The 18622-nt window shown below is 51.8% G+C and overlaps 1 protein-coding gene across 5 annotated transcripts in view; it reads right to left on the bottom strand.

Moving 5' to 3' along the window:
• Positions 1-434: 434 nt before the first annotated feature.
• The window catches only part of FBXO21 (F-box protein 21), a 54659-nt gene continuing 36471 nt past the window's right edge, over positions 435-18622 (bottom strand). For 2 of the 5 annotated variants that reach the window (XM_047828839.1, XM_047828842.1), the window contains exons 12-14: positions 1642-1674; positions 833-1082; positions 451-557 (exon numbers count right to left, since the gene is read on the bottom strand). In XM_047828839.1, the coding sequence (XP_047684795.1) occupies positions 856-1082; positions 1642-1674 (260 nt within the window). In that variant the 3' untranslated portion in view covers positions 451-557; positions 833-855. Of the gene's footprint in view, positions 558-832; positions 1083-1641; positions 1675-6432; positions 10527-18622 lie in introns of those variants that run through there. The other 3 variants (XM_047828841.1, XM_047828840.1, XM_047828838.1) reach the window with 2 other exon arrangements.

Consider the following 18622-nt stretch of genomic DNA (forward strand, 5'->3'; position numbering starts at 1 on the left):
TTTATGTATTTTTGAGAGAGAGAGAGAGAGAGAGAGAGAGAGAGAGAGAGAGAGAAAGAGCATGAGCAAGGAAGGGGCAGAGACAGGGACAAACAGAATCCGAAGCAGGCTCCAGGCTCTGAGCTGTCAGCACAGAGCCTGACACGGGGTTCGAACCCACAAACCTTGAGATCATGACCTGAGCTGAAATCAAGAGTCCGATGCTTAACTGAGCCATCCAGGCGCCACCCTCCCAATGCCCTAACTTAAAATAAAACTCTCTATTTGTTTTTAAGAGAGAGAGAGAGAGAGAGAGAGAGAGAGAGCAGGGGAGGGGCAGAGAGAGAGAGAGAGAGGGAGACACAGAATCCGAAGCAGGCTCCAGGCTCCGAGCTGTCAGCACAGAGCCCGACGCGGGGCTCGAACTCACAAACTGTGCGATCATGACCTGAGCGGAAGCTGGACGCTTACCTGACTGAGCCACCCAGGTGCCCCTAGGTGGGTTATTTTCTTATACCTGGGCCAAATCATTGTTCTTAGAGACAATGCAGTCAATGGAATTAGGGTCTTCAGGGTACCTAATTAAGGAAGAAAGTCGCAAGGTCACGTATGGGCCTTTATGAGAGAACTCCTCTACCTTGAGTTCTGCAGAGCTTCTGGGCAGACAGTGCTAATTGTGGGGGCTCCCGCTAAGCCTTGACTGGAAAATGTAAGCAACCCATCCCTTTGTGGGCAGAAGGGGGGGACCACACATCTCTGCTAAATTAGCAAACGCTTTAAAAAAAACAAAAAAACCCTGTTTCTGCTGAATTTTATGCCCCTCGTCAAGGAACATCTCGGAGCCGAAGCTTACCTGAAACCACAGGTCTCTTGTTGTCAGGACGCCACAGGCTCACCTCGGGCAAACAGACTTCCCTGGCGAGTGATTTTCAACAGCTTCTCTTGAACAACTTCTACCCACGGGGCCAGGTGCTCCCCAGGGTGCTCCAGAGAAATCGCAAGTGGTGTAAGATTCTGTGGGAACACTGGTTGGTCCTCAACACCCAGTCTCATGATACTGAGGATGTGCTTCTTGCTGTTAACTTTCTTACGTACGCACGGCACTGTGGTTGGGGAGGAAAGCATCCTCGTTCTTAGGAGAGAGGCACCAAAGAATTTAGGGAGAAGTCTCAGGTTGTCTGAGACACTTTCACATGGGTCAGGGGGGGAAAACGTATAGAGAGAAGGGAAATAAAGAAAATATAGTAAATGTTGAACCTTGGTGCAGGGTATGTGGGTTTCTATTACCCTTTTCAACTTTTTAAAAAAGTTTATTTATTTTTTAGTAATCTCTATACCCAACATGGGGCTCGAACTCACCACCCCAATATCAAGAGTTGCATGCTTCTGACTAAGCCAGCCAGATGCCCTGACCCTCTTTCAACTTTTTGATGTTGCTTCTGCTTAGACTTCCGTTTAAAGAAAATAGTCAAGCGGATTGTACAGTAGGGTCAGTAACCTACAGCCTGTGGGCCTTCCCCAGCCCATGCCTGTTTTTGTCAATAAAGTTTTATTGGCACAAAGCCACACTCACTCATTGATCTATTGCCTATGGCTGTTTTCCTGCTGCAAGGGCAGACCTGAGTAATTGTGTGGCCTGAAATTTCAGCCAAAAATACTTACTTTCTGGCCCTTTCCAGGAGAAGTCGGCGACCCCTGCTTGAGGAGAAATCATATTTTAGGTTACGGTTACACAAGATGAGTTAAGTTCCAGAGATAAATTACACTTCCATAAAGCCAGAGGGGAAAAAAGCAACTGCCTATAAAAAGTCTTTGCAGGTTTTGGGGTGCCTGGGTGGCTCAGTCAGTTAGGCGTCCGACTTTGGCTCAGGTCATGATCTCGCGGTCTGTGAGTTCGAGCCCCACGTCAGGCTCTGTTCTGACAGCTCAGAGCCCGGAGCCTGCTTTGGATTCTGTGTCTCCCCCTCTCTCTCTGCCCCTTCCCTGCTCATGCTCTGTCTCTCTATCTCTCTCTCTTTCAGAAATAAGTGAACATTTAAAACAATTTAAAAAGTCTTTGCAGGTTTTGAATAAGATTTCCCCAAACTTCAAGAGGACAAATTTCCCAGACAATGAGGGATAAATAACGCTTTCTCATCCTCCGTCACAGTGAATGTGAGGGAAATAAGAGACTGCTGAAGCTGGCGGGGAGGTTGCCACGGCAGTTAGCAAGGGAGAAATTTAACAAGGTTTTGAATGCCAAATAGTAAGGGATGATGTTATTAGCAAGTTTCCCTGCAGGACAAGAAAACCCTCAGAGGAAGCAATTTGGGGGCAACAGAAACACCTCCGCAGTCAAGTCCAAAGGCTCAGGCTTGAGTACCTGATCTGAGCCACCCGCCAGACGAAGGCACCCATACCCTCCACGGGCCTCATTATCTCTCTTTGTAAAATGTCAGGAACAATGGTCTAGCAGAGGCCTTTAGCTTTCAAATTTCCTAATCTCCTGGGAGTAGTTTCATACAAAGGTAGCCATTACCCAGAAAGTCTTACAACTGCACTTTCTTTCATCTCTTTTTTTTTTTTTTTTAAGTAGGCTCTACGCCCAAGGTAGGGCTTGAACTCACAGCCCTGGGATTGAGTCTGATGTACCGCTGACTGAGCCAGCCACGCGCCCCGTTTTCATCCCATTTTTAGAAGAGGCAAAGACCGGGTAACAGGGATCCCAAAAGTTCCTTAGAATATACGGGTGGGCAGTTACAGGTGACAGAAACGGCACTTCTCCGGGCAGAGCTCCTGGCACAAAGGTGGGTGCCATGAAGACAGTCAAGACATCAGGGGTCGACCAGCTAGAAGACGGAGACAGCGGCTCTTCCCAGTGCCACCTCCCAGAGAGGGACGACACTGTCCCCGAAGGGCAAATGGTCGTTGGGGAGGATGAAAAGCCGTTACTCTCCGGATGTATAAAGCACAGGTGTCCATATGGTGCATAAGCAGACTTAACATCGCATTCAGGGCTCATGGCAGGTCTCTTCCCAAGAGTCCAAAAGTGGAAACAACCCAAAGGTCCATTAATAGCTGAATGGATAAACAAAAAGTGGCGCGTCCACACAACGGAATATCATTCGGCCTTAGGAGGACTGGAACACTGATTCATGCTACGGAGTGGACGGCCTGTGAAAACGCTAAGTGAAAGAAGCCAGTCGCCAAAGATCACGTACTGCCTGATCCCATCCTCATGAACTGTTTGGAACAGGCCAATCCATAGAGCAGGAAGTAGATGGGGCGCTTGGGGGAGGGAGGAATGGGGAGTGGTCGCTTAATGGGGTACAGGGCTTTACTTTGAGGTGGCGAGAGTGTTTTCATCTACACAGAGGTGGCGGTCGCACAACTTTGTGAAGGTACTAACTGCCACTGAGCTGTGCATTTTTAAATGATTCACTTCAGGGGCGCCCGCGTGGCTCAGTTGGTTATGCATCCCATTTCAGCTCAGGTCGTGATCTGTTTGTGAGTTCGAGCCCCGCGTCGGACTCTGTGCTGACAGCTCAGAGCCTGGAGCCTGCTTCGGGTTCTGCGTCTCCCGCTCTCTCTCTCTCTGCCCCTCCCCCACTCGGACTCTCTCTCCTTCTCAAAAATAAACGTTAAAAAAAATAAAATGGTTCACTTTATGTCATGTGAATTTCACCTAAAAAAAGAGACAGCAAAACAATTTCATGGGGGAGGTGACGAGGAAAAACTCGTCTGAGGTTCGTGGGATGGGTGGGGAGGCAATACTGGAAAAAAGGCTGAGCAGAGCCAGGGAAGGGGGTACAGGGAGGGATGTGGGAGAGCCTGTGGGCCAAGTCCTCTGCATGGGAACAGCAGGTGGAGTTCAGGGCAGGCCGCCCCCAAAGACGCCACTGTGGCTTATTGATCATTTTCAACTAAAGTGCAGCCAGGACAAGGAGGGCACTTTGACCCTCCTTTGTCCCCCGGAGAGCAGGAAATCCTTCTCCCTTGCCCACGGTACTCCCGCCCCGTGCCAGGAGAAAGAGAGGCGTCCTTATCACCGGCGGGAACTCGGGGCAGAGAAGGCTGTGGAAACCACCCTGGCTACTTCTCCACTAATCTGCAGCCCCACGCCCAAACCCCTTGCCCTCGATTCTTCACAGATGTGTTGGTTGTCTAGAAGGCACGAATGCTGCCTGCCGTGGGCACTCCTCTGAGTGTCTTATTTCTAGGGGCTCCTGCAAGAAATTACATTTACTACTATTTTTTCTCCTGTTCATCATCTGTCTTGTGTCAATTTAATGATGAGACCAGCCAAAGAACCTAGCAGGAAGGAGGGAAGTCAATGTTCTGTCCTGGGGCCATGACTGAGGGAGGACATCACCATAGAGTTAAGTGGTGCGGTATTAGAGAATTCCAAAACCTGGGGAGAGGACCAGGTTTTGGAGACAGGGAAAACACACACACACACACACACACACACACACACACACACACAAAACAACGAGCTTTCATTGAGTGCTCCGACTTCTGCGGCTTGACTACGAAAGTTTCCATTAAGATCTGTGTCATTCTAAGGGAAGCAGTTAGGAATTCTGGCCCCTCGAGGATTCTAGAATGCATGCTGCCCAGCTGGTTCTCTCCCAAATTTCTTTCCTTTTTTTCTGTCAGCTTCCTTTCCTAAGTTCACTGAACGATTTGCCTTTAGGCCTTTCCAAACCCCAGAGAACTTGCCATCACTATCCTTTTTTTTTTTGCACAGCCAAATGGGGAAGAATTTCCTATGGGAACATTAGCCGAACTCTAAACTTAAAAAAACCCCACCCTCCCCTGCACCCCCGTCACCCACAAAACGAAAACGCTTGAAAGGGGAATCCGCTGTGAAAAAAACCCTAAATCGCATGGCGGCAGCCTGGCAGTGAGGTGGCAAGGAACACCTTGCCGGAGGCTGGGAGGCGCGAGGGCCGCTTTTGGGGCTTTGCTTACCGTTTGCAGCGTTTGGAGCCACTGGGGTGCTGCATCTGGTGGAGGGGAAGCAGCCGAAGAGAGAATACAGCGTGTGCCCACTGCCCTTTGCCGCTTACAGCAAGGTCATCACGAGGAAGATGCTCAGCGGAAAACGCGAGAACCAGGGGTCAGAAATCCCGGGCTTCCTAGGTTCCAAAAGGGAACTGCTTCTGTGCGACCCCCAGCACGAGAGGAGGAGGAGGATCACTTTGAGCCATGCAGGCTCGTTAAACACCTTGACCCAGCTGTGGCTAATATCAGACTCAAGTGGCCGCCGTTAAGCCAGGGGGTAGGGGCAGAGATAGGCACGGGCAAGAAAACAGAACAGGCTGGCAAGTTCTGGCAAAGAACTATGATCACGGGCACAGATAGGGGAGTAGTCTGCTAAGGGTTCGAGGGAATCGTTCCCAGAGGAATCACGAGCCGGGAAAATGAAAGACGGTCCGGGGCTGACCCCAGACCTGCACCAGGCGGGAAGTACTCGGTCAAGTTGCCCAGCTCCCAGGGAAGATGCGCCCCCTCCCCCCACTAGTGGTGTGACCAGGGAGGACTGGGCTCAGAGGGCAGGAGGGGCGGCAGCAACCAGTCTCCCCAACCCCCTCCCCCCCCGTGGGGGGGCAGGGCGGCTTCATGGTACCTGCCCACCTGCCCAGCAGAGTATCTTGTCACTGGCAGCACGGTGGCTTCTGTGCGTCTCGCTCTTCTTCCAGGTGGCAGTTTGTACTGCAGCTGTCTGGCCCCTGCATCCCCACTGAACGGAGACTGGGGGGAGGGGCGTGTCAAAACTTCTAGTTCAGGGGGCTGGTCCCCAAGGAGCCATGGCGGACTGACTCTGGGGGGACACAGGAAGTGGGTAGGAGAGGTTTGGGGTGAGCGGCACAGATGAGGCGGGCCCCCAAGCCTTTCCTTCTCCACGGGTGCACGGGAGAGGCCGTTCCCTTCAGAGTTGTGCTGTGGGTGGGTCCGCGACCTGTGTGGCTCCTGAGGCAGAAGTGACACACGTGGCTTGTCCTGAGGCCTCCTCCCCCCCCCCCCCCCCCCCGTGGCCATCTGCTGTAGACGGAGGAGTTAAACTCCCACCCCCGGTGGCTGTGCTGCTGCGGCCAGAGCAAAGCAATAGTTTCCGGACCAAGCGGTATCTGCCACCCGAAAGTCTGACCTCACAGAGGCTGTCTCCCCGGGGAGGAGGGGCGTCCTGCCGTGGGGAGCACACCCAGAGTGGGGAGGCCACATCGGTGTCCAGGTCTTCATTCCCAGCTCCCCCCCCCCCCCCCCCCCGTGGAACGTGAGAGGCAGTGCCACCAAGGGCCACTCCAGCTTCCCCGCATGGAGCCCTCCCCCCCCCCCCCCCCCGGGACGTGTCCCTCTGTGCTCACTGCCCTTCGGGGCAGGTGGAAGCCGCACACCGAAGCAGACAGCGGAGCCCCCTGCCCACCCCATCCCCCTGCCCAGTGTTAGGTGAGCAAGAAAGGTCTATTGTGTTCGAGCCACGGTATATTTTTGGGTCTATTTATTACAGAACTAGCATTACCCTAATACAATCATCGCTAAATGGCCATAATACATTTATTCTATAATTGCACAGAATTTTATTCACCGAAGGAATGTCCTTTCCTCTCAAGACTCTAAGTGTTCAGAACTGAAACGTTTAGAAGTTAAAGTGGCTGCAAAGGATAAAACCAGTGCGAGGTAGTTGCTAAAGTTGGCGGTAGTGTGGTAGTCAAGAGCTGGCGCTCGGAGGCCGGGTCCCCGGGTCCCCCGCCCGCTGTCCCACCTGCGCGCAGTGCGCTCCGGTTCCCCGTCTGCTCGGTGGGACGCTGGCGGGGCCCGCACCTTGGCTGAGCTCGGCAGACTGTGGCCCACGGGCCAGACCAGCCCAGAGCCCGTTTTCTTTACAGCCCTCGAGCTGAGAAGGTCTTCTACGTTTTCGAAAACAAAGAACACGTGACCTTAAGTGGCCCGCAACAATAATCGACCGCCCGGCCCTGCCTTAGAGGGTTGCCGTGAAGAATATAGGTGAGGCCAGTGCTGGCTCAAAGTAAGCTTGCGATACAAAATAACACATGCACCACAACCATCGACGTCTCCAGAAATAAACGGTCACAGGGCCAGATTCTGCATTTCGTCTGGGTGAACATTCACTCCTTTCCTCCAGAAAACAGACAGAAACACGTAAAGAGCTACATCTGGATTATTATGGCCACAGGTTACTTGTCAAATTAAAAAGCTGCTGGTAATCCAGTTTTATGTACTTGGAATATGGAGAAAGGAAAACAAGTTATTTTCCCTTCTAGCGGTAGAAGAGAGCCCAGAACGTGAGCGTTTGACTCCATTTCATGTGTTAAGAAAGAGACATTTTAAAATGAGAACAAGTCCTTAAGTGGGTATTGTAAAATGCAAAACCGATTTAGCAACAGTACGAATGCTGGTTTCGGCGAAAAACAACTCTGCGGTGGAAATTCACTTATGATGGAGAAGCTACCATGAGGTCCAGGTGGAGGCAACGTGAAGCCAGCCTTTCAAAATCGGATTAGACCAAAGTTTTCAAACGAGAGAGAGAGAGAGAGAGAGAGAGAGAGAGAGAGAGAGAGAGAGACGCCTGGCCAAACTAGCCTGAGGATACGGTAGACTAGTTTTGGACACACACCGTGTTTCCCAAAGCACGTCTGCAAACCCTGGACCTCGGGGATGCTGTGTGTGTGTGTCCGTCCGTGTGGCAGAGGAAAGTTCTAGGGTCTAAGCAGGGAAGACACAGCAGAGTACACTATCCTCTCATGAAGTCACAACGCACAACAGGACGTTAAAGGTCTGGGACCACTGCGGTGCAGGAAACCGGTGACCGTGTGGCCCCTGACCGCTGCGCTCCGCGCGGCACGGCACGCGGGGGCATCACGGACAGTGCGTGCTCTGCAGGGCGTTGTGGACACGCGGAACGTCATGCAGCTGTCACCTCGTTAACAACGCACCGGGCACCTGCCCTTCTCCTTTTGAACAAGTACTCTAACAGCAGCAAAAAGCTGCAATGTTCGCATTGTAACCAGGTGCCCTCAATACTCCTAGCCAGCTTCTAAAATTGTTGTTTGGCAAGGAACCCGCAGAACAAAGTACCCTGTTCACTCACCAACGTTAAGAAAAATTCAGTAGAGCCAAGTTTTGCATGTTTGGATCAGAAGAGAAGCCAGAGACGTTCTGTTGCCGTCAAGGCTGGGCTTTCTGTTCCGAAACGAGACCGGGCAGGCCGCTTGTGTGGATTCTCTGGGTAAGTTCCATTTATTAATCATTGTACAAAAAAATCTTGGCATTCATTTGAAGAGAAAAGAAGTCACTCTATCCAAATAGTTAGTATTTTAACATTGTGAAAGTCCTACTTTGTTATAACAGGACTTCTTAAAATGGAGAAAACTTTTGGAAAAAATTTTAAAAAGAAACTTATGATTTATTAGAGTACAGGAGATCCAAAACACGTTTTTAGAAAAATATAAAGTGCCCAAATACCAACTTACACAGGTGACACAGGCTTCCTGGAGCCAAATGAAGCATTCATGAAGAAACACATTTAAAAACGGTCTAGATACATATTTACATTGGGTCAGTAAAGGTAAAACCATCCTTCTTGGCTTTGATGTTACTCTAAGGAAAAAGGAAATCAAACCAGAAAACCAACAATTATAACTCAGCATGCTCCACAGTTTCTTAGTAATGCATCTGGTTAGTATTACCTCTGGATTCACTAGTTCCCACCTTCAAATGAGAGTAGTGTAAGACCCCCGGCCTCGGCGGGCTGGGTGCTGTGAGTGGTCACATTTTCCAGGCCGATCGAAAGCATCAGGCTCTGGATCTGACTGGCGACAGCGAGCTGGGGCTGGCAGGCGCCGCCAGACCCTCGCCTCTTTCTAATAACTGCTCACCAGCCGTCAGTGACTAAGTGGTCTCGGGTGGCCTCCCCAAACCTCGGTCATCCCAGGGCTTCCAAAGGGGAAAATGAGGCAGTCATCAAACAGGGTGTGGGGAACCACATGCAAATGCACAGAAGGGCGGCGAGGCGGGGTCGGATCACAGCCCCCAAAGCCTCGCTCACCAGAGCGACTGGATTCTTTGCAACTCAGAGAGTAATGTAACTAGGTCCTAACTCCCGAAGGCAGCTTCTACTGGTTAACTACGAATTAGCTAGCTCGCGTGAGAACTGGCAGGTCGAGAGTGGCGGGCGGGAGCCAGTGGGACCTTCAGGGCAGCGGGGACTCGAGAAAGCAGGGCGCTCCCGCCTCCTTCCCCACGGATCGACACTCCTCAGGTTAAAGACGTTTTACCTGAGTCCACCCTGCCACAGCCGGCAGGGTCAAAGAGTGATTCTAAGGGATGACGGGGGACACGGACCCTCCTCTTTCCTCTTTAAAAAATGCATAAGGTTCATTATTTCTTTTTTTCTGATTACAAAAGTGAAACCTCCTTTAGGTCTTTGGAGACCACGGAGTGTGGTTTCTAAAAGTGAACATTCTAACACCAGATTGTACTTCCTACTATAAAGAGAACCCATCACTGACTTAAGATGTATTTATGATACTGGAATAATTTTTAAAATTAAAGGAGAGAAAAAAGGGAAGGAGAGTAGACGAATGTGGGAAAATCCATCCATAAAGGCCATTACGGTGCACTTTCTCACAAGATTTCACGTAAGGAAACAGAAAACTGGGGATTCGCAGACAGGAGCACGGACCAGGGAGGAACATGGTGGGCAACGCTCTGCCGTGCTCCCGCTTCAAATAAAGGAAGAGATAAAGCGGCTGAAATCTGTTTCACGTCTTGGAACAAATAAAGCCGAACGGTTCTGATGACCAATCCGCGTGTTCGCGTCCCTGCCACTCGGATGCTGCTGCCGTCGCTCGCAGCCTCGCCTCTGAAGAAGCAACTACACGCAGGGCGAAAAGACAAGCGGTCCCGACTCCGGGCCGCGCGCGCTCCACGGCGAAACCAGAAGGGAACCGGTGCAAACATGGAACCCCATCCGTCCGGCAAATGAAACGGTCGGAGACGAGTGTAGACAGACGTAACGGGAAGTGGGCGGGAAGGATGATTCTACGAGTGTCGACTGTGAGGCCTCATGAAGACAGAGTGTCACAAACTGTCACCACAGGACAAGCACACAAGCCATGCCACTGAACACAGTGCCGTCAAATGAATTCACTAGTGTAGGCGGAGAGCGACATTGTCTTTGCAGCTGGAGGAGAGCACACGTTATTTAAACTTGGTGGGAGGCAACCAGCGCGACTGGTTAAGTGCTTTCCTGGTGGTGTGAATCCAGAGGGATCCGTGGAGACGTCTTCTTCCGGAATCCTGTTCTCCTGGAGACAGCGGCAGCGGCAAAGGCTCGGTGTCCTCTACTGGACGCTACTCTATGTCCTCCTTCTTTGCACTGTAAATATTCTGCACCGTTTCATACACAGACTCCAGGTCCTCCGGGTACCGGATTTCTAGCTCCGCGTTCGGGATGTAGTGAGTGCCGGTAAACTCTGAGAAATAGCGTCCCACGTCAGGGTGTGAGATTTCTTGAGGCTCCACGTTATATTCCAGGTTTTCTGTTGGCAAAGAGGCACATGGACATTCCTATTAACACGGACACTTCTGTAGCATCTTTTATCCAGAGAGCGTCCTATCTCTCGCCCCCTTTCGCGCAGCAGGATTGAGGTGGAGAAGGAGAGGCCTGTTTATGGGATCTGAAGGAGGTAACAGGACCAAGGCAGTGGGGGCGGTGGGGACAGTGGGGGGCTGGAGGAATGGGCCCCACCGGCTCCGCACTAAACAGAGTGTTTCCTATTCTCTGAGCAAGAAGTCTGCCCCGGCAAACGTCCAGCCTTTCGGGACCGGCAAACTACAGATGCGTCACGGTCCTCTGACTTGATCGTGCAAACAGCCAAGCGTAAGGGACCAGGGCATCCCAGCCTGCCCGATGTCTGCCACAGGTTCACCCTGTGAAGCCCCCACACCACATGGCTACAAGTCCGGCACCTGCCACCCGTCTCCTCTACTGACCGGAGCTTCCACACAGACCTCACTTCGCGTCGCCCCCCGCCCGGTGCCTTCCGATCCCGGCTGGTGCTTGTGCAGCGAGCCTGCTCTGGGCTGTCAGGAACCCGTGGGAGGAGTCGACGAGCGGCTCGCACCTCCAACCTGTACGGATGTGGGTATCACTACTTGTGCGGTCTCCTAGGAAACCACACTACCTCCTCTCCCTGCTCGCCATTCTGCCACTAGAGAAACAGAAAGACTCCTTCAAAACAGAACAACGAAAACCACCAGAAGACGACACGTACAAGCTATTTAAAAGGCTGAAATCCTAGGGCCGCCTAGGTGGCTCGGTCGGTTGGGTGCCTGACTCTTGATTTCGGCTCAGCTCGTGATTTCACGGTTTATGAGTTCAAGCCCTGCAGTGGGCTCTGCACTGACAGCACGGAGCCTGAGTGGGATTCTCTCTCTCCCTCTCCCTCTCCCAATAAATACATTAAAAAATAAAATAAAAAAGGCTGAAATCCTTTCATATCGCTTCTCCCTAAAAAACTTCGAAAAATGGCTCCCCCGAGGGCCCAATGAAAGGACAGTGTCTTGAGCCCCCCACATCCAGGAGAAGCCGAGCCACGCCCCCCACGGCCCGGCACCAAGAGGAGCTGGGCCAGGCAGATCTTCCCGCTCGGACTGGGGACCAGGGCAGTCTCAGTTCTGATCGACAGCCACACTCTGCACAGCCTATCACTCAAATTAATTCAACTGAGTCTCTGTGCAAGTCTAGCCCAGGGCCTAACACAAACAGTGCAGCCAACTGTCCCTAAAACAGCTTGGTTAAACATCCTGAAATGCAAATTCAGGACATTCAGCGCCCTCCACCCAGAGGCCCTGCATCCCCAGCGTCTCCAGCTTCCACCGGAGCATCATTTGGAAGCGCTGACTTTAACTGATGCTGGGAAGGGGAAGGAATTGCGTGATTCAATCCGGAACTTTTTTTTTTTTTTTTTAACAAAACAGGAAGGGATTTAAAGAAATTTGGGGCTAACAGCGGCTGTGTTTCTTCAGACTGCGTTAGAAGGACATACTCGGGGGCACCAGTCTGAGACTCAGTGCTGCCGAGGAAAACACATACAATCCGTATGCGAGGGTGAACACCGTGAGGTGACCCTAAGCTTGCTTAGCGAGGGCGCAAGAGCGGTCCAATGGTCCACTGCAGCTCACCGTGGCCATCACGGCACATTAATCCTGCACAGGACAGGCAGCCGGGAAACAAGTGACCTGTTTCCCACATCCTGCGATGCAAGGGGGAGGGGAACTCCATACTGCACCGAAGGAGCCCGGAGGCCACACGGCAGGGCCGTTGTGTCCACGGCACACTGAGCATCTCTCTTTTCCACGTGGGCACTCCCAGCCAGGGAGTGTGCCAGGCACTACGACGGCCAGCCAGGCCCCAGCTGACAGTGTGCACGCGTTGTTGCACAAGGGGCCCCTGTCACAACTCCCATCTGCAGCCGAGTACCCCGCGGCACAGACAGCAAGACCTGGCCCCGGACGTATTGGGACTCAAACCCAGACAGTCCAGCTCCAGAGCTGAGGGCGTCAGAGTAGGAGACACACGACGGGGGGTGGGGGTGGGGGGCAGGGGCTCATGGATGGAGGAGCCAGGACTGGCTGGAAGGCCCGCTGGGGCCCCAGGAGGGCAGCGCAGGCTCTGGCTGATGGTGCTCTGTGGATGCAGGGGCCCGAGGTTTTCCAGAAGGGAGACTGAGTAGTCTGTGAACACGGATAGCTGCTGTTATACTAGACCTCTACAGAGAACTTTATTTCCTTCTTTAGGTTTTACAGGTTTCTTCTTTCTTGTTAGTATTTACTTACTTATATATTTCTATAACTAGGCTCCATGCCCAGGGCACAGCCTGACGCGGGGCTTGAACTTACAACCCTGAGATCAAGATCTGAGCTGAGATCAAGGGTCAGGCGCTTCACCCACTGAGCCACCCAGGTGCCTGGTTTTAGAGGTTTCTAGAGCTGCAACTAGAAAAAACAAGTGTAAAAAAACCCCTCCGATGTTTATAAATGCCACTGGCTGAGAAAATGCCCCTTCCTGCAACTGTGCCTGCCGCCATCTTCCCTGGCCAGGCCTCTGGGTGCAGCCACAGCCAAGGTGTTTTAACCAGGGCAGCTGCCGAGGGGCCTCGGGTTTTCTTGCCGAGGAACGCACAAGTATTAGGGGGAGGGTCTGGACTCTGGGGATACCACCGAGAGGCAAAAAAGCTGTTTTGCTCTGAAGGGACCACAGTCACCTGTCACTGGTAGGCACGATGGAAATATTGAAAATAAAAAGAATTCAAGTGGGTCATTCAGAACAGCTGCTCTATTGCCAGTTTGTGGAGAGCGGGAGTTCTCAACTGGGGGCTGTTCTGCCCCTTGCAGGACAATCAGCAGGATGTGAGGACGGGTCTGGTTGTCACAAGGGGGGCTGCCACTGGCATCTGGTGGGAGGAGGGCAGGGCCGCCGATCGACGAACGCACACGACAGTCCCCACCACAAAGGACGGACTGGGCCAAAACGGCAACTGCAACTGCCCTGGCAATTCAGGCGTATGTTTTAGCACCGCTTCACCCTTTTTTCCCCTTCCTTTTTCTGGATATTAAGTAGCAGCTCCTAAGGGTTGGGAAGAGGACAGGAGGGCCAAGGCCAGGTTATGGTCATGGATCTGGGAGAAGACGTGACCCCACAGCGGCTGCACAGAATCCCGCGTGTGGGCCCAAAAAGAGGCACGGACAGCACAGACCGGCTGGGAACCACATGGGGGGTCAGCAGCGGTGACCCTCACAGCCCCACGCCCGGCGGGTAAGGAGGGGCAGGGCCCGGATTTTGTGCATTACCTGCCCAGGCTCCTAGCAAAACAGGAAAGAAGGTACTAACACGAAAACACTTTTGAGGAAAAGTGGGACAAAGTTGAAAAAAAGAGGGACAAAGTTGAAAAAAATTTACCTGAAGAGTAATGAAAAATCTAAGCAATACTAAAGTAAGTAAAATATCAAACAGGGCCTACCTAAAAGTCCCAGAGAAATTTTTTTGTCAATTTTTTTTAACGTTTATTTATTTTTGAGAGATAGAGCTGCGAATGGGGCAAGGGCAGAGAGAGAGAGAGAGAGGGAGACACAGAGCCCGACGCGGGGCTCGAACCCATGGACTATGAGATCGTGACCCGAGCTGAAGTCAGACGCTTAACCAACTGAGGCGCCCAGGTGCCCCAAAAGTCCCAGGGAAATCTTAAGAAGTCTTTCCCAATTCCCTTGACATTTTTCACAGAAATGTCTGCTTATTTCTGAAAGAGAGAGAGAGAGAGAGAGGGAGAGAGGGAGAGAGAGAGTGTGTGCACGGGCACGAGAGCAGGAAAGGGGCAGTGAGAGAAGGAGACAGAGGATGCGAAGCGGGCTCCGCTCTGACAGCAGAGAGCCCAATGTGGGGCTCAAACCCACGAACCATGAGATCATGACCCGAGCTGAAGCTGGATGGTTAATTGACTCAGCCACCCAGGTGCCCCGTGTCTGCGTATCTTATTTTCAGCTACCCAGGGGACACCTGGCCAGCTCAGTTGGTAGAGCATGAGACTCTTCATCTCAGGGTCATGAGTTCAAGTCCCATGTTGGGCATGCAGCCTACTGAAAACAAATCTCAGCCGCCCAGATATGTAAGTACAGTCCTGTAAACCTATGGGACCACCAAGCAGAGTCCTCCCCTCTTGAAGTAGCTAGACATAACTACATAGAAAGAGCACTTGGTATTGTTTGTGTCTATTATGTGAAACATACTGTAAGCATTTATCTGCAACTCGTTTAGTTGCAGCTTCGCATTCCGCAGTCTGACAGACCCCCAATTCACCGGGCGAGCCTCTGAATGACACTGCTGTCCCATTCTGACAAGAACACAGACACACGTCTGAGTGTGTCTCCAGTGGAAGGAGTGGGGGTGGAACGGCCAGGACACAGGAGAGTGAGCACATCGACCTCTGAAATGGCTGAGAACGTGCACTCCACCTCCCACGGGGGTTCCTCAAGCACCTGTGACACACGCAGACGGCCACGGACGGCTCGTGGGTGGACACTCCCGCTTGAAAGTGTAAGACAAATTATGGAGACGGGAGCTGACGCTCACTGAGGCACCCCACGTCCCTGGTGTTCCCGGAGGAGCTTTGTCATTCTACACAGAACACACGTCAGAATGGGATTTTCACACTGCGCTGAATTCCTGGCCGTCCGAGATGGGCAGCTGACTCCCGTTCAGACCATCTGTGATGTTCACTTTCTGCAGTAGCTAAGTATGGGGGAGGGGGGGGTGGGAGTGTGAAGGAGAGGGGTGGGAAGCTGAGCACGAGGTGCTGCCCCTCCCCCGGTGTCTAGAAAGTGCTGAAGTGTGCCCCCTAGTGGGAGCAAAAGTGAGCCCCCTAGTGGGAGCAAAAGACACTATACAGCAGCACCCCACTTGGGTTTAGCTGAAATCTCACATATTGAGAGAAAAATTCTCTCAATTATGCAGACTAAAACTATTCGAGGATGTCATGCATGTATGTGGCTTATAATTCACTCTTCAACTCTCTGTGGAGAGCTTAGAATTAGGGAAGCATTCATCAGTGGGCTCTACACAACAGGATTACCAGAGCCAAAGGATGAACATTTAAATCACGAAAACGTTTAAAAACAAAATAATTTGATGCAAATAAATTAAACTGGAAATGTTCAAAGAATACTTAAATAAGTGGGGTTTTTTTTTGTTTTTTTTTTTAAAGATTTTATTTTTCAGTAATCTCTGCCCAACACGGGGCTTCAACTCACAGCCCCCGAGATCAAAGGCTACATGCTCGGGGTGCCTGGGTAGCTCAGTCGCTTAAGCCATCCAACTCTTGATTTCAACTCAGGTCATGATCTCATCGTTTTTGAGTTCGAGCCCCATGTCAGGCTCTGTGCTGACAGTGCAGAGCCTGCTTGGGATTCTCTCTCTCCCTTTACCCCTCCCCCACTCACACACACAGGTGCTCTCTCTCTCTCTCTCATAAGTAAATGAACTGAAAAACACATATATAAAAAAACCTTTTTTTTATTAGCATTTTTTTGTTAATGTTTATTTCTTTTTGAGATACAGAGAGACAGACCACAGGCGGGGGAGGAAGGGAGAGAGAGGGAGACACAGAATCTGAAACAGGCTCTAGGCTCCGAGCTGTCAGCACAGAGCCCAAAGCGGGGCTTGAACCCACAAACCTTGAGATCATGACCTGAGCTGCAGTCGGACGCCTAACCGACTGAACCACCCAGGCGCCCCTATAAAAAAATCTTACGTAGGGGAGCCTGGATGGCTCAATCGGTTAGGCGTCTGACTCTTGATTCCAGTTCAGGTCATGACCTCATGGCTTGTGAGACCGAGCCCCATGCTCTGCGCTGACAGCAGGGAGCCTGCTTGGAATTCTCTCTCTCCCGCTCTCTGCTCCTCCCCTGCTTGCATTCTCTCTTTCTCAAAATAAATAAATAAACATTAAAACAATCTAAAATGAAAATAAAACCTTATTAAAAAAAGAAAAAAGTCACATGCTCTACCAACGGAGCCAGCCAGGTGTCTGTCCCAGTGTGTTTGTTCTCTCTCTCCCTCTGCCCCCGCCCCCACTTGGCATTGTCTCCCTAAAGAAAAATAAATAAATTAATTAACTCAGGAATTTACGGGAGAGGGGAAGAAGTGAGAGGGAAATAAGCAAGGAAGGAAAAAGGGGGCGGGGGGAGGGGACAGGGAAGCTCTCGTTCACAGAAATGAAAGAGAAGGGCAGCATTTGCAACTCTCCTGCAATAATTTAGGCAAGGAGACTCAACAGGTAACTAAAACAAAAATAAGGGTTCAAGTTATCGGGAACAGGATATTCACGGGACGTCACAGTGTTAGCTGCAAAGGGAAAACTGTGTCTTACATCGATCTTGGCTAAGTGACCAAACTCTGCCTACCACCAGTGGGACATCGATCACACGGGCTCTGGAGGAGATGCAGGAGACACACACAGCATCTGACAGTGAGCATTCGAGCCAAAAATATGCACCTGATCTAATCCAGCCTCAGACTCTGCTTGCAGTTTGCAGATAATGCAGAGAAGGAAACAGTGAGACACACGCGGAATGTTAGGCATTTGCGAGACAACCAGCCTGGACTCTTCAAGAAGTCAGTCGCAGGAGAAAGGAAGAAAACGAGGTGAGGAATGAGGAATGAACGGGTCTTAGGAAGAGAAAAGGCTCTGCCGTTGGAGACAGCAACCAAACGCAGCGCGAGGATCCTGGCTGGATCACGACGAGCGGCAAGCGGCTATCAAAGCCGGCTGGTGGCAAGTGGGAAACGGGGCCGCTGACCGGGCATCAGACAGCAGACGTTTACTTGTCACGCGTGGCGATGTGACTGTGGCAACGCATGGAAACGTCCTATTCTTACACGACACCCGATTAAGCATTCGGGTCGTTAGGTCTGCAATAGTCTCTCAAAAAGTTCAGCAGAAACCTAAAATCTCTACCTACAGATAAAACAAATATGGTAAATGCTAGCTGTTGAATCTAATGGACGGTGTATGGGGTATTCGATGTATACTTCTGACCGTTTTGCATATTTGAAAATGCTCTTAATCCAAAGTTGTAAAAACAGTTAACATCTTATTAATGACGCGCTATTTACACTCACCTCATTATTTTGCACTTCTTTTTTAAATTAACTTATTTATTTTGAGGGAGAGAGCGTGAGCGAGGGAAGGGCAGAGAGAGAAGGAGAGACAGAGTCCCAAGCAGGCTCTGTGCTGTCAGCGCAGAGGCCAAGTGGGGCTCGAACCCCTGAACTGCAAGATCATGACCTGAGTCGAAATCAAGAGTCGGACGCTCAACCGACTGAGCCACCCCGCCAGCACCACTGCATCTGTGTCTATAAGCTTCTCTGTCAGACAGATGTGAGCATCCACTGGGGTCTGGAGCACCCCGCGGCATGGACGCCTCACCAGACGGGCAGACTGGGGTCTGGCTCTACATGCACAGAGCTTGCGACGGAGAGAGAGGGCCAGATGGTCAACGGGAAATCCTGCAATTCCCATGAAGGTGTGAGGACTCGGAAGGGGCGGGGGGTGTCAGGGAGCTCGGAGCAGGGACAGCCGACCCAATCTGAGCCCTGTGGGGGAACAGCAGGGGGGGAGAAAAGCTGCTGGAAGGAAGTGACGTTAACCTGAAGCATTAGAGAAAAGAGCCTGCTCGTGAGGGACAACCACCTGCGCAAAGACTTGCGCGAAGGATGGTCTCAAAGAACAAGGTCTGGCTGGCTGGAGTGCGCCGGGGGCGGGAGCAGAGAGGAGGCTGTGGGACGGGGTCCAGGTCACCGCCATGCAGGGGAGTCTGGTGGATGCCAGTGAGAGACGGCATGATACAGGCAAGGAGCAGGTGTGGCTGGAGTGTGGGGGGCAGGAATGGAAATCAGGGGGTGGAAACAGGATAGACGTGCAGGAGACACAGCTGGTGTCATCTGTGGGCCGGACAGATGATGAGGGGAAGGACAGGGAAGAGATGGTGGCCCCAGAGCCCCTGAGCCCCTCGGAGCGCACAGGCCAGGACGCTCTCTGGCCCCGCGGCCCGGCACCTGGGAAACAGCGACCAAGGGCCG

The sequence above is a fragment of the Prionailurus viverrinus genome, chromosome D3, assembly GCF_022837055.1.
Source record: "Prionailurus viverrinus isolate Anna chromosome D3, UM_Priviv_1.0, whole genome shotgun sequence".
Classification (NCBI taxonomy): domain Eukaryota; kingdom Metazoa; phylum Chordata; class Mammalia; order Carnivora; family Felidae; genus Prionailurus; species Prionailurus viverrinus.